Here is a 16785-nt window from a genome sequence, read left to right as displayed (position 1 = left end):
CTAGACCGCATTTAAATTCCAACAACTAAGAAATGCAACGAAAAAAGCCATAGTAGCTGACAAAAAAAAATTTTTATTGTTTGTTACAGAATAAGCACCAAAATAACCCTCAGAAATTCTGGGCAGGCTTGAATAACCTTCTCCACCCAGGTAAATCATCCACTCCAACTCCTGAAACAGCAATGGATAAAGACCCCATAGAAATAGCCAATACCTTCAATATGTTCTTTACAAACATTACCAAAACCTTAGCCAACCAACTATCCTCTTGTAGCCAACCGATCATGGAAACACTACCACAACCTTTAAAGACCTTCTTCCTAAAAAGTGTCCCTACATCTTCAATAAGAGCCCTTTTACAAAAACTTAAACCATCTACCCCCTCTGCAGACCTACTCCCAGCAGAATACCTTCAAAAGCTGCAGATGTTATAGCCTATCCAGTTTCTATCCTCATTAATCGAACTTTCTCAGAGTCAATAGTACCAACTTTATGGAAAGTATCCCATGTAATACCACTCCATAAAGGAGGGACATCCACTGAATTATCTAACTATAGGCCCATAGCATTAATGTCCCCATTAGCCAAAATTATGGAAAGATGTATGCACAAACAGCTACTCCACTATCTTATCCATAACAACCTACTAGCCAACTCCCAGCATGGTTTCAGACCCAAACACAGTACCACAACTGCCCTTCTCTCCTTCACTGACACAATAAACCATAACCGTAATGACAAGAAAGTGTCCTCTGCCTTATTTCTAGACCTATCAAAAGCATTGGATATGGTCAACCATCAACTACTCATGGAAACCTTAAAAAACCTTTACCTGGATAACTTGACACTAGACTGGTTTAAAGCCTACCTCTCAGACAGGAAACAAGCAGTATTGTGGCAGAATACTCTCTCCACTTTACTACCAAATACCATTGGGGTCCCTCAAGGGTCCATTTTGGGGCCACTTCTTTTCTCGGTCTTCATTAATGACCTCCATACAGTCATTCCCGAGGCCACCTGTATTCAATATGCGGATGACTCAACACTGGTTTGTTCAGATACATCTCCAGACAGACTATTAACTAAAACCCAAAATTGCTTCACCAAAGTCGAAAACTGGCTATTAGGACGACAGTTAATCCTAAATCCTAAAAAAACTAAATTATTGATCTTTCAACCAACTCACAAAAATCACCTTATTGATGTCTCCATAACATCCAAAAATGGTACTATCATTTCCCCAGACCCCCACGAAATTGCTTGGAGGTACTATTGATAATAAACTGAAATTCGACATACATATCAACCTGTCCATCAAAACAGTAAACAAAAAATTAGGATCGCTCTATAGAACTAAAAACTTCCTAACACCAAGTACTAAAATCACCATTGCCCGAACACATTTGCTCTCCACCCTTCTTTATTCATCTGCAATATTCACCAATCTTAACAAAACCATACTTGATAAACTATCCAGCTCATATAATCATATAGCTAGATTTGCAGCAGGAACTCCATACAGGACCCATCACTGCACCAACCTCAAAAACCTAACATGGATTGAACTCCCCAACCTTGTTAGAATTACCCAACTTACTGAGGTATATAAAATTCTCAAAAACCCCAACAATTGTCCTTCACTTCAGAACCTAGTCCTTCTATACTCTAATCTTAACAGTCTACGTTCTGCAAACAGACCACTCATAAAGATGGTCAAAGCTTACAATACTGGAGGAGATGCACTCTTTCCAAACGCCGTTGGAAAAGTCTGGAACTCTCTTCCCACCAGTATTCTTTCCTCTACCTCTCTACCCCACTTCAAGAAACAACTGTTTCACCACTATCAGAAGCACTGGCTTTGCCAATGCTCATCTCCTGACTGACATTTCCTAGTCTCTATTATCTACCTGAATTGTTCATTGTCTTCATTATTTTATTTCCTTATATGCATTGTTAACAAATGAATTTTGCAACCTGATTGTTTGTTTGATATTTGACTGTTTCTCTCTCTGTAATATTATAATTTTGGAAATGTCTGTATTTTGTATAATGTTGGAGCTTTTCTCCCCGGGCCTCCACTGAAAAAGGACATTGTATCCAGTCGGATTTTTTTCCCGGTTAACAAATGTAAAATAAAATAAAATAATAAATAAACTTTGGATCTGAAATTCGAACACAAAAATCTCAGGAGTCGGCCGACTGGCACTTGCGAACTGCTTATGCTTCGGGCACCGCACTGCAAGAAAGACTGAAGAAAATGGCGTCGGCTGCATCTTTTATACCCCTGGCGCACTGACGTCAGGGAAGAGGCGACAGCAACCGACGCCGGACCTAGACTTTGGAATTCAGGCCGAATGAGGGTAGCCTGCCAGCAGGATAACCCAATTGTAATGACAGTAAAACATTGAAACACGAAGAGCATCATATATGTTTCAATGCGCCAAATGCTCTGCCTGCCTCAAAGATAAGCATCTTTTTTGTGATACTGTCAAAGGACAAGCAACAGTTGCAAAATTAGGTACACATTTTTGTAATATCCAGCTAGTCCAAGAAAAGACCTCACCTCTCTTTTAGTGGAGGGTATAAGGTGATTCTTTGTGACATCTATTTTTAATAGGTGCTGTCTCACCAACACCCCCTTCCTATAAAATATTACAAAAGGTCGGCTTCTACACTTCACTTTTCTTAGTATTTACAGTCAAGCCTGTCTGTTGTATAGCCTCTACCACAGCCTGCCTTTGAGTAAGTAAGACTAACAGCTCTCGGAATGGATGACCACATCATTCAGTTTTCGGCAGCATATTGTGAGTTGGGCTACAATATTTACCACATCAATCTTTGAAAGGTAGCTGCAGCAACGTGTAGGCCAAATGTTTATACTGTATTAAAATAGTCCATCATGAGTTACAACGGCTGTTAAGACTGTATGTATGTCTGTGTGTTTGCCCCGAGTATGGAAACTTTTTTATGTACCAAATGAGGGAGTGATACTAGAAATATGTTCAAGGGGTTATAGATAATGTCTTGTAATTTAGTGCTATTTTGACAGACTGTGAAAGGACAAATATCCACTTTATATACTGTTTTAATAACTTTATGTGAATACAGGACTAGAACACTCTCTAGACACTAATGTATAAATGCATATGAGACTCTTATGTTGATCCATGCACAAGGGACATGCAAATGCCACATCCTCTTAATAATGAGATAAGCCTGTTCTTTCTCCATTGTCTGCAGGTGGCAGTACAGAGCCACTGGGCACTCTGATCACTTTCTTCACAAAGAAAGCAGAGCCAGTGTCGGTGTGATCCTCTTGACTAGGAATGTAATATACACATGGACACTTTGTAGATCTGTTTCTAGGCACATAATGTGGGAACTTTTCATCAACATCTGTATGACTCAATATTTGAATGGTACAAGCAACTAGAGAGACCTAGATGGCTTCAGGGGTTTGCTAGGCTTTTTCTTGGCTTGGGACTCCATAGTATGTGCAGGGATGAGGTGCACACATCCCTTAGTGTGAGAGCTTTCAAGAAAAAGTATCAGTAAAGAGGATGAATTCAACTGCTGACCCATCAAGTAGGGTCTTTGATGTCTGACACTGCAATTTATCAAATTTTGGTTTTCTTTAGCTATATCTCGTAATTTAACACTAGATTTTTTCAGCACTAGATTTTGAGGTCTTGGTTAAATTGCACAGAAGCACTGTGAACATTTCTTAATATGAAAGCAGTATATCAGGAGACTAATTAAGCTGGCCCAATGTTGCAGAGATTGGACTTTTACCTACTACACCTGTGACCAGCTTTGGTTATCTGTTGTTAGGAGGTAATGGGCAAGGATCTAAGACACCAAAGGTCAACTTGCCCACCTAAGGAGGGGGTAAGTGAGGGACTAGAATTAGACTACCCTTTAGTGGAGGCCATGCAGATAACCAGCAGGGCTCCACGAAAAGCTGAAGGGAGAAAGTACAGTTTTGTACCTACCATAAATGTAGATGTTCGAGGATCCACATTGCTGCAGTCATAACCTGTGGGTAGTCCGCTGTCCTCGGTTGGCCCGAATACCAAAGTGTTAGGCTAGCGTCGGTCATGGACGCTCAGATCTGACATCAATACGCAGTGGTACTAAAGCGCATGACCAACGCCATATCCTCAGTCTTTCTTGCCCCAGATGTCAGAAGGCCTAAAAAGAAAAGGCCATAGCCAAAAATACCCAACCACCAATGTAGAAAAAATAATTACCCCAAAAGCAACACAGCAACCCCAAACTACAGAGGGGAAGGAGGGAGGGAAAATTGGACTGCAGCAATGTGGATCCTCGAACATCTACATTTATGGTAGGTACAAAACTGTACTATGTTCTTCGTCTCACATTGCTGCAGTCATAACCTGTGGGTAGAATCCCAAAGCAAAGGTAAGGGAGGTTGGCAAAATTAAAAAGCATTAGGAGCTGCTAACATGCCCTGTAAAACTGCAGTGGCAAACCCAGCCCTAGACTTAGAATAAAGAGGGAAATGGTAATGTTTAGTAAAAGTGTGCACTGAACTCCAAGTAGCTGCCTCCAAAATATCCTTAGTAGCTACTCCCCTTAAAAAGGCAGTAGAAGTGGCAGTAGCCCTAGTGGAATGAGGTCTGATCCCAGCCGGAACATCCTTTCCATGATGAGAATAACAAAAAGCAATACAATGGCCAATCCACTTAGAAATAGTTTGCTTTGAAACAGCTTTTCCTTGTGAACCCAAAGCAAAAAAAATGAATAACTGTTGAGTCTGCCTGAACCCTTTAGTTCTGCTCAAATAATAGCATAACTGCCTGTGAATATACAAAGAATGCAAAAATGTTTCCCCTTTATTTTTGGGATCAGCATAAAAAGTAGGCAAATGAATAGATTGGTTTAAGGCCACATTAGAAACAACTTTAGGCATAAAAGTAGGGTTAGTACGCAGGGATACCCTATCCTTATGGAATATCAGGAAGGGTTCAACTGCCATTAGAGCCTGTAATTCAGATACCCTCCTAGCAGAAGTAATGGCCAACAAAAAAGCAGTCTTCCAAGACAAAAACGTCAACTCAGATGTAGCTGCAGGTTCAAAAGGAGGTAAAGTAAGCTTTTCCAACACAAAATTGAGATCCCAGGAAGGAGTAGGAGCTCTACGTGGGGGTCTTATGTTCTTTGCCCCTCTAAGAAATTGCTTAAACAAAGGGTGAGAAAATAATGGTGGGTCACAATCATAGTGAGCAGAAATGGCTGCAGCATGAACTTTCACGGAGGAGAAAGACAAACCCTTGTCTAATAATTCTGTAAGGTACTGTAGTGTAACACTCAAATTAGGCATCGAAACATCAAAGCTCTTTGCTGTGCTCCAAAGAAAAAATCTCCTCCATTTATCAGCATAAACTTTCCTAGTACTAGGTCGTCTGGCTTCCAATATGACATTCAAAACTTGTTGAGGAAGCTGCGACCCCCCAGGGTCTAAAACAGAATATGCCAGGCTGTCAGATGCAGGGACTGTATCTTGACATTGAGGAAATGATTGCTTGCCTGGGACAAAAGGTGTGGAATTGGTGGCAAAGGCCAAGGAGGCTCCTGTACTAAACTCCTCAGGAGAGGATACCAGTGCTGACGTGGCCAATCTGGAGCTATTAAAATCATGCAAGGCTTGTCCTATCTGACCTTCAAGAGCACCTTGGGAAGGAGAGGCAGAGGAGGAAAAGCATAGACGTGAAGGTTGTTCCAACTGAAAGATAGAGCATCCACTTTCCAAGCTTTTGGGTGAAACATCTTTGTGCAAAATTTTGGCAGTTGGAAATTTAGTGGAGAAGCGAACAGATCTATGTCTGGAGTTCCCCAAGCCACTGTCAACTGTTGAAATACATGAGGATCCAATTTCCACTCGTGGGGATCCACCATCTGTCTGCTCAAAACATCTGCTAAGGAGTTCTGTGCTCCTGGCAGAAACCTTGCTTGAAGAGTGACGTGCAAACTCAGAGCAGTCTCCCACAAAATCATAGCTTGTCTGCAAAGAGGGTACGAATGGGTTCCCCCCTGCTTGTTGATGTACCACATGACTGTTGTGTTGTCTGTTTGAATCAACACCTGTCCCGGTTGAAGTAGATCCTTGAAAGCCATCAGTGCAAATTGGACTGCTAACATCTCCTTCATGTTGATATGCAAATGCTGTAGTCTGGGAGGCCACGTGTCTTGAATCCATTTCCCATTGAAGTGTGCTCCCAAAGCCATGTCTGAGGCATCTGTCGTTAAGATCTGACTCGCCTCTGGTCGGGTCACAGAGAGTCCCTTGTTTAGGTGACATTCCTGAGCCCACCACAAAAATTCCTTTTGGATGCAAGGTATTATCTGAATGACAGTGTCCAAATCGTGGCAGTGCTGAGTCCATACACTTTTGAGATACCATTGTAGCTTCCTCATATGTAGTTTGGCATTGGGAAGTACCAGAATACAAGATGCCATGAACCCCAAGGCTTGAAGGACTGTCCTTGCAGTCAGCCTGGACAGTAGGGACAATTGCTGGAAGTATAGGGGAAGATTTCTTTGTTTGTCCGGGGTCAAAAAAGCCATCTGAGAGGCTGTATTCAGTCTCACACCCAGAAAGCACATGTCCTGAGAGGGTACTAGACTGGACTTTGTTTCATTCACAGAATACCCTAGGCACCTTAAAACTGCCATTACATACTGTAGATGCTGAAGTAACTTGACTTTGTCTTGAGCAAGAATCAGGCAATCGTCCAGATAAGGATAAATTTGTATTCCTCTTAGTCTTAAGAAGGCTATCACAGGAGCCAGGACCTTTGTGAACACCATGGGCGCAGTAGATAAGCCAAAGGGCAATGCAGAGAACTGATAATGAAAAGCACCAGCCCGAAAACGCAGGAACCTCCTGCAGCTGGGCCTGATAGGAATGTGAAGATAAGCCTCTTTGAGATCCAGAGTTACCATCCAGTGATCTTTGCCTAGCAGAGGCAGAAGTTGCTGCAAAGTTAACATTGTGAACTTTGGAATGTCTAGGTATGTATTGAGAATGGACAAATCCAGAATTGGCCTCCAAGTGTTTCCTTTCTTTGGCACAAGAAACAGGCGAGAACAAAATCCTAGGCCTACTTCTGACGGAGGTACCACCTGGATAGCCCCCATTTGTAAAAGTAAAGAAATCTGCTTGTGAGCCTCCAGCCTTTGCTGAGGAGGTACGTCCGGCATGCCTTTGAAAGGAGGCAAGGTGTGGAAATAAAACTTGTAGCCTCGATTTATAATGTCCAACACCCATTTGTCCTGGGTGACCAAAAGCCAAATTTGCTTGAAAAGTGCCAACTTTCCTCCTAGAGCAGCTGCCAGACAGGAGGAATCTGGCAGCTGGAGATGCAGGTCATTGGGTCTGTTTACGAAAAGGCTGACCCCTGCCCTCACCAGAAGATTGTGCAGGAGAACTCCACGTCCTAGGTCTGAAAGAACCCTGAGCATGAGCTCTGCCCCTACCACGTCTAGATCTGCCCTTAGACTGAAAATCAGAAGAAGGATAAGCCCATCCTTTTGCAGGCCAATTTCTGCTAAACTTAGGGGGCTGCACTTGTAAAAATTCCTTAACCGTCTGCATGGACTTAGCTTTGTCTTCCATTTTCTCCAAAACTGACTCCACAGGGGAACCAAAAAGAACTTCAGATTGAAGGGGAGCATCCAAAATTCGAGCTTTAACATGCTCTGACAAATTCTGATCTTTAAGCCAGGCATGCCTACGAATAACTGAACCAGTGGCAGCCACCCTGGAAGAAGCCTGAAGAGCATCAAAGCCACACTGCAAGGAATGCTTACCTACCTGATCAGAGGCATGAACTAAGTCCTGCAATTCCTTACACTCTATACCCTCAGCTAAAGCATCTACCTTAGATTTCAACTGACTTAACAGAAAATTCTGGTACTTCAGCATATGAAACTGGCAATTTAAAGCCCTCATAGCCAGCGTGGAAGAGGTATACACTTTTTTACCCCACCTATCCAATGCTCTAGAATCTTTATCCAGAGGAACTGGATTCTTAACTACAGAAGCCCTGACACCCTTAGGTCCCTGACTAATAGTTTCGGGTCAGCTCTAGGACTCTTATACAAATATTTGTGAGCCTCTGAACTCTGTAATACCTGTCTGGCTTGACAGGGCAGGGGTAAAGAATCAGGATTAAGGGAAGCTTCAGAAAAACATCCTGAACAACATCCAAAACAGGGGAATAGCCAAGGGCCTATGTTGTGGTAAAACAAAATTCCCTAAGCCTCTTACGAGAATCAGAAAAATCCTGACCTTCCCACTTAAAATGCTCCCTCATGGAGTGCAGGGTTTCAGAAAAGGAAAAATCCTCTGGAGGAGAAGCAGAAGGACAGGAATCCTCTGCATCTGAATCAGAATAGGGAGGAAAATCCTGAATGTCCTCAGCTGAAGACTCAGAGTAATCTGAGGAATGCTCCAATCCCCCCACCTCTGTCTCCACCCTAGGCCTCTTATCTGGAGGGGGCATAGAACCTCTGATTAAAGTAATCAAATCCTCTGCCATTTTCAGCATATGTTTTTTAGGAACAGAGCCTGAAGAACTAGGGCTGACGCCTGTGCCAGAAAGACCAGGTCTAGCTTTAGAAGGGGCTTTAGTGACAGAAGTAGAAGGCCTAACAACCTTATGTAAAGAAGGAACTACAGAAACTTGAGAGGCCCCCTCGGCCTGACCTAACTCCTGAGAGGCCAAGTCCTGTAAGATTAAAGGCTCCCCCTGTGATTCAGCTGAAACCTCGGCTGGATCCACAGATTCAACCGTAGTTTCCATAGAACCGGCGTCCGCAACGGACGACTCATCCTGCTTAGACTTTAACGATTTATCTTTTCGCTTCTTAGCGGTAGCGGGCGTCAGAGGATCCGACGGCATGCTGTAGTTACACCGCTTACCGAAAACAAGTCTAGCACAATCTAACCTGCGTTTAATGGTGCGCTTATTAAATCTAGCGCAAAAGCGACACCCGACTACGTCGTGCTCAGGCCCCAAGCAAGGAATACAGAGAGAGTGGTAGTCCCTATGAGGTATCTGTTTCCCACAAGAAATACAATCATTAACTTTTTCTGACATCCGGATTTAACTGAGGCAAGAAAAGACAAAAATATTCCCCAACGGGGTACTTAGCCCAACTTGGTCTTCGGTCTGAAACTCAGAATACGAAAATTTCAGGACGCCGAACGGCACTTGCAAACGCTGCTTCTGCTTCGGACCATGCGGCAAGAAAGACTGAGGATATGGCGTCGGTCATGCGCTTTAGTACCACTGCGTATTGATGTCAGATCTGAGCGACCATGACCGACGCCAGCCTAACACTTTGGTATTCGGGCCGACCGGGGACAGCGGACTACCCACAGGTTATGACTGCAGCAATGTGAGACGAAGAACATCGTAAATTTCTCATGCTACAAGGATGGGAAAGTGACACATGCATTTAAAGTCCTAGAGTCATGGTAAATCATTAAAAATATGTTTGTGTGTGTGTCTATATCAGACACACACACACACACACACACACACACACACACACACACACACACACATGCCTGCAGTATGAAGTCAGACTTGACATGCTAATACTCCTCCCATGATATGACCCAAATCTGATAGCTGTAAAGCTTTCTATTCTGAAAATTAAGGACCCATCTCAAGGAGTGGCTATACTACAAGTATCACTGTCAAAAGAATGAAAGGGTGGTGAAATCAGATTAAAGAAGATACAAAAGGAACAAAGTGCCCAAGGACTGCAACCAGCAACAACCGCTAAAATTGTAAAAAAAAGAGTACTTATAACTTTGGAAGTGATGTCTCCTTTCATCTGGTGCCTCCAAGTGCCCTTTTTGAAATCAGATTAAGTTTGTTGCTGGACAGTCCAGTACCAAATAAAAAAATATTACAAAACAAGCATTCTATATTCTGTTTTTAAAATCTTGTCAATGAAATTAAATAAAATAAACACTCTACCTTTCCTTGCAACTCTTTGCTTTCATAACCAAAAAGCATCAGAGAAAAGTTATTATTGACACTATGGATTGTTCCATCGCAGTGCAGGGTTAGCAGTCCACTGATGGCTGTAAAAATGCAGACAGCTGCCTTGTAGATTCTTCCCAAATCCTGCACTCTTTGACCTTCACCTGTGTCTTTCTTGCCACCTGGAAAACAAAATTAACTTCAGAACAATATCATCTAATACCTGAAAAGCAGAATGATCTTATTACTTGCCATAGATTATCTTCAAGACAGGATTCAGCAAAAGCTAAGCAAATTCCTGATAATTATGAGTTTTTCCTTCAAGGACTTTGCAATGTCTCTGCTTCCACTTCCAATGACTTTTAACTTAATTCATCTAGCTGTGATTCTCCTCTGTGCTTGCACTGTGGTATGGGCACCCTTATTATTCTTCTCTCCCTTTATCATCTTAACCATTCTAAATGCAATTCATAACACTCAGATTATTTTTGTTCCACTGCTTTATACTTCCAACAACATATACAGTAAATACTACTACTGCTACTTAAGGACTTGCTACCACTAAATACATCTACTTTGCCTATGCCTTCTTCTACATTCTGTTATTTTCAGTGTAAAAGGTTAATTACATCACAGTTATCACTGTATGCGATTTTTATACAGTACACTTCATTTCTCTGGCTAAAATATATTTTAATATATGATCAACTCTTTTTATTTACTTCTTTTCCTGTTATTTATAATTGTTGAGCAGTTTTCATGACAGTGCAAACTCTAAAAGCATAAAAACATACAAATTACTCTGGATCATCTCAATGCATACCACTCAACTGTTCAGAATTTTGCAGAATGTCCCTGACTTTGCCTCATACGTTTGCCCTGTTCATCATAAAATTTTTGATTTTCTGATAAATGATTTAGGATTAGAGTAGGTCAATAATGCCAGACTTTAGATATTCACATGACTATTGTTTAGAAAATGCATGCTTAAGAGCTGTTCTATAAACTTGCTTTAATTGTCCCTGATTTTGGGTCTTTGTCCAGAATATTTTGATAAAAGAACTTGAGAAATATGTCTCCATGTCTGTTATTGCATTTCCCTCACCAAATATTAGTGGTGTGTGCGCTTTTCTTTCCAGAACTCTGCTAAAAATGGGCACTACCCAGTCAGACATTCACAATTCAAAACAAAAAAATACAACTAGCATGACTCAGGCTGAAACCCAGTAATAGCAACATTTTCTTGCTACTACAGGCAAGCCCACCCATACTAGTTGTTTGCCTTTGCGAAGATTTAAAAGACAGCACTTCAACACTACCTGTAATTAACTCTAAAAAACCATAAACCAAAGAAAGTTTAGTTGTTTAAAGTTCATTATGAGAAGAGGGCACTGTAATACTAAATCACATTAAACTTGTCATCTTTCTAACCCAATTTTCCTGGCCAAAGTTTACATCACCTGTATTCTTATTCAATATGAAGATAAACACTGGATTTGTATCACTGTTCTAAAGTACACACGTGAAACACTCCTTTATTTTATTTAGTAATTACTTAATTTTGTTAATCAGGTAGATAAGGTAGTATGAAGACCCCTTTTCAGCCATGACCAGTCCAAAAGGCAGTTTACAAAAATGACAAAGAAAGACAGAAAAACTACAAGGTCAAAGCAAAATACAAAAGCATTATCTGCTGAAATATTTACTGTAGTCTAATAAATTGCACTATTTGCATTATTTTTCAATTTCTCAAAGAAACAGGTCATCCACCAGTGTGGGATGAAACAAAAGGGGATGGGCACAGTGATGCAGTGGTAACATTGTCGCCTCACAGCAAAAGGTTCTCCGGTTTCATTCTAGGCAGGAGTATCTCCTGTGTGGAGTCAGCATGTCCTCCCTGTGTTCGTGTGGGTTTTCTCCAGGTACTCTAGTTTTCCCTGATGATACAAAGACATGCATCTAGAACATTTCTCCCCAGGCCTCTGCTGAAAACTGGCTTCATTCCAAGTCGAACTTTCCTGGTAAAAAATAAGTTATGTACTCATCATAACGTTCCATGTTTGTTGTCCATGATCTCGCCTTCATTCTTGATGTTTGGGTTCAGAACCAAGCATCGGTTCTGACTCGGCCACATACTAAAGCTCGAGAGCTTTTACTAGCTCGAGGCTATACCTTATCCCATGATGTCTAGTGACAGTTACCCAGATCTTGTTTGTAAGTACCAATCACTAGATTATCTAACCCACCAGGGTAAATACAATAATCCTCTGCCCATGTCTCATGAGGCACAAAGGGAATCAGAGAACTTATGGCCAATTCCAAAAACATTCCTCTCAGTCCTCCAGGAAGGGGGAAGAGGGTGGGATACAAGAATGAAGGCGAGATCATGGACAACAAACAATGAATGTTATGGTGAGTACATAACTTCTTTATGTTATGTTGTCCTATCTCGCCTTCATTCTTGATGTTTGGGACAGCGTCCCCAGCACCTTCTTTCTTGGGTGTCTCAAGGGAATAAACTCTTCAGAACAGTGGAACCAAAAGAAGCCCTGTTCTGGGAAGCCACATCTACTTTGTAATGAGTGATAAAGGTATGAGGGCTGACTAGTGTGGCTGCAGCACATATAGAATCCAAAGGTTGTCTGGCTTGAAAAGCAGTGGAAGTCAACATAGCTCTAGTTGAATGGCCTCGGATTTTTCCTGGCAGCTGCTTATGCTGAGAACTATATGACAGGTAATGGTGTCTTGTAAGTCATTTGAATAAAGTGACTTTTGAAACTGAAGCTCCTTTTCTATTTTCTGAGAATGAGACAAATAATTGGTCCAATTTCCTAAACTCATTTGTCCTGTGTAAGTAGAAGCGTAACTGCCTATGGACATCCAATTGGTGAAACTTATATTCTGCCCTGTTGCCATAGTTGGGAAAATAGACAGGTAGTTTAATAGAATGATTTAAACTGGGCTCAGAACATACCTTGGGTAGAAAGGAAGGATTAGATGTAAGAGAGAGACTGTCTTCAAATAGGTAGGACGGATAGATACAGCTTGCATTTTTGAAACCCTCCTAGCCGAAGTAATGGACGTTAAAAAGATTGTCTTCCATGATAAGAACTTTAGTGGACAAGAGGAAGCTGGCTCAAATGGGGGGAGAATTAAAGCAGGCAGTACCAAATTTAGATCCCATGGAGGTGGTGGTTCTCTTACTGGAGGTCTTAATAGAAATGTACCTCTCAGAAAAGATTTGCATAATCTCTGAGACATTATACTGGATCCTATGTCTCCTACATGGTAGTTCGATATGGCAGCTAGTTTGACTCGTATAGTGGCCGCAGCTGCCCCTTGATTAAAGGTTTCTGCTAAAAATTCCAGAACTGTAGTTATAGGGGCTGTAAAGGGATCAATATGATTTTTGTCAGCCCAGCAAGAAAACCTTTTCAATTTGCTAGCATAAAGTTTACTGGTTGTAGTCTTCTGCGATGAAACTAGAATGTGATGCACTACTGGGGACATGTCTGGAAGCTTGGCGAAGATGGGAAGTGGAGAAACCAAGCTGTCAGCTTGAGGGTTTGAATAGAGGGATGGAGCACTCCTGATTGATGAGTCAGAAGATCTGGTACTGGGTCCAGGATTCAAGGCTCCTCCTGGAGATGGGGCCATAGGAAGGGGAACCATATCTGACAAGGCCAGAACTGAGCGATGAGAATTAGCCTGCAACTCAACAATTTGGCTTTCTGAAGAACTTTGGGTATTAGTGGAAACAGGGAAATGCATAAAGTCCAGGGGGCCAATCGTGAACAAGTGCATCCCTTGGTGACTCTCCTGGAGGGGGGATTAGGGCAAGATAGCTGCTGCATTTGGCATTCATGGATGTGGCAAAGAGGTCGCAGCAAGGCTGGCCTCACTTAGAAAAAATTTGGTTTGCAATTTCCTGTTTCAGGGACCACTCGCTGAGGCATAAGAATTGCCCTGCTTAATTTGTCCGCTATCATGTTGGACTTTCCCGGGATATGTGCTGCGATCAGAAAACATTGAGATGATATTGCCTACAGCCATACTCTTTGAGCCTCTCGACAGAGGGGGTAAGATTTGGTTCCGCCTTGTTTGTTGATATACCACACGACGGACATACTGTTTGTCTGAACTGCAATCATACCTGGTGGAAGAGAACTCTGGAATGCCTGCAATGCCAGAAGTACTGCTTTCATCTCTAGGACATTGATGTGCAAGCGGTATTTGTGTTACTGCCAAGTCCCTTGGACAGTCAGTATAAGAAAATGCCCCCCCCACTCTATCTGGGAAGTGTCTGTGATCAGTGTAGCTACGGGTTGGGGAAGAACAAATGGTCTGCCTATCATTACCTGCGTGGACTGAAGCCACCACAGTAGATACTATTTGCAGGTGTCTGTAATGAGGATCCTGTGTGACATGAGCAACTCCTGCATGGACCACTGAGCAAAGAGTAGCCACTGTAACAACCTCATGTGAAGATGCGCCAGTGGGACTAATGTTATTGCAGCTGCCATTGAAACCAGTACCTTGAGAACAAACTTCGCCTGTACTTTCTTCTTCGTGAGCAAGATAGATATTTGATGGGGCAATTGATAGTACCCTTTCATGAGGCAGTTTTGCTACCATGTTTCTTGTGTTTAAGTCTGATTCTATAAAAGTAATGTGCTGTGAAGGCAACAAGGCAGATTTTTTTAACTTTATGGCAATGCCTAACTCTGAAAAGAAATGAATGGTAGTGTCCCTTGCCTTGGTCAGTAGATGCTCAGTGGTGGCGGTTAGGAGTCAGTTGTCTAAGTACAGAAACATCCAGAATCCTATGTGCCTCAGGTGAGCCATGACTACTGTCATGCATTTTTTAAACACTCTGGGGGCTGTAGTGAGACCAAAGGGCAGAGCTCTGAACTGGTAATGACTGGCTCCATCCGGAAGTGTAGATATCTCCTGGATGTCCTGTCCATCTTTATGTGGTAGTACACATCCTGAAGATCTACTGAGCACATCCAATTGTCTTGTCCCAGAAAAGGGAGTATAGACTGCAGTGTTACCATCTAGAACTTTGCTTTCTTTACTGACTTGTTCAGTTTGCTGAGATCCAAAATTGGTCTCCAGTCCCATGTTTTCTGTGGAACTAAAAAGAACCTTGAGTAAATTCCGAATCTGGCTTGGTCTGCAGGGACTTCTTGGACAGCTCTTTTTTCTAGCAACCTGTGGATTTCTAGGGTTGCTTGATCCCTCTGACTGGGAGGTATGTCTGGGATGGATATTGATGGAGTGGGTTGAAAAGAGAAAGGAATGTTGTATCCCCTGGATATGATCGACAGTACCCGTTTGTCTTGAGTGGTATTCAGCCAGGATTTTGGGTAAAGTGACAATTTCCCTCCGATTGCCTCCAGAGGTGGACAGGCGGGCCTCCTTTCAGAAGTGCTGGAAGGATCTGCTAGAGAACATATCTCTGTTGCTCTGATTCTGCGGACCCCCTCTGCCACGAGGGCGGCGTCTTCCATTATTTCCCCCTCTGCCCCTGGGGGAAGATTCACCACGTGCATCCGGCAAAGCTCTTTGAGACTTAAGGAACCACATTTTTTTGCCCTTCTGATCTTTGGGATAAGGTCCGGTAGGGACGGAGAAATGTACTCCCAAGGCAGACAGAGTTTTGCCTTCTTGTTCACACCTGCTAAGAGTCTCTTTTACTTTTGGCCAGAACAAAGATGAGCCGTCAAAATGGGTGTTAACAAAGGAAGACTTGAAGGGTTCAGCAAACTCACAAAGATGCATCCAGGAATGTCTCCTCAGAGTTATTCCTGTGCCTGCTGCCCTACTCATTCCATCAGCTGCAGAGGAAATGAGGCACATGGAGGAGTTTATCACAGAGTTTAAGGTCGCAAGCTGAGAGTTTACCTTGTCAGGCACCCCCGCAGCTGTAGTACCCTGGAGGGCATCTCCCAGCTCCTTAAGGAGATCCCTCTGAAGTCGGGTAAAGTGGGATAATTAATTCAGCAACCTAAGAGTAAAAGCCGTTGAAAAAAATATACGCTTCCCTTATCTGTCCATCATTCGAGACTCCTTGTTCAGTGGATGGAGAGATGAAGAAGTTTCAGCTAATTCCTTCCTGGTGGCCGTCACCACCATACCATCTACAGGGACACCTTTAGTCTGGAATTGTTTGTCTGGGGCTGCAATATATTTGTTGGGCCTCCTTGGAACGGGTTCCACTGATTCCGGAGAGCCCCATGGCTTTCGACTGACTACACCAAGGAGCTGGTCAAAAGGTGGAGACACCCAAGAGGTGGAGGGTCGAGATCCAAAAGCCTCCAGGTATACATACATCTTCAGAAAGGGAGAGGGTCTTCCAGCCACTTCTCTGCTTCAGGATCTCTAAGATGTCTAAAAAGGAGACATCCTCAGAGGCTGACCGTGGGGACCCTTCTGAATCCTCTAAGTCCATATACAAAGTGACAGACTCAGGGGAGTCTAGATGTTTACCCTTACAAGTCCTCTTCCGAGGGACCTCCTCAGAGGGATACGCTGGGGAGGTTTCAGAAGAGAGTGGGTTGCCCATTGGGGCATTCTGGGGCACTGATTCTCTACGCTTGGGCTGGAGAGATGGTGTAGAGGTTGACACTGGTCCTTTCTGGGCAAGAGTAGCTGGAGCCAAGGGTGGAGCAGTCTGGGGGACAGACACTCTTCATCACCTCGAAGGCACCATGATCCTGGCCCGAGAAAACCTCCAGCAACAAGGAACTGGGAGATTTTC

The 16785-nt window shown here is 42.8% G+C and overlaps 1 protein-coding gene across 2 annotated transcripts in view; it reads right to left on the bottom strand.

The window, feature by feature from the left end:
- The window catches only part of PASK (PAS domain containing serine/threonine kinase), a 1620160-nt gene that overhangs the window by 1079619 nt on the left and 523756 nt on the right, over window positions 1–16785 (bottom strand). For both annotated transcript variants that reach the window (XM_044056691.1, XM_044056692.1), the window contains exon 8: window positions 10017–10204. In XM_044056691.1, coding sequence (XP_043912626.1) covers window positions 10017–10204 — 188 coding nt within the window. The remainder of the gene's footprint in view (window positions 1–10016; window positions 10205–16785) is intronic.

This window comes from Protopterus annectens, chromosome 14.part0 (assembly GCF_019279795.1).
Source record: "Protopterus annectens isolate FY-2018-M chromosome 14.part0, PAN1.0, whole genome shotgun sequence".
Lineage (NCBI taxonomy): Eukaryota > Metazoa > Chordata > Ceratodontiformes > Protopteridae > Protopterus > Protopterus annectens.
This window is presented reverse-complemented; position numbering and strand designations above follow the sequence as displayed.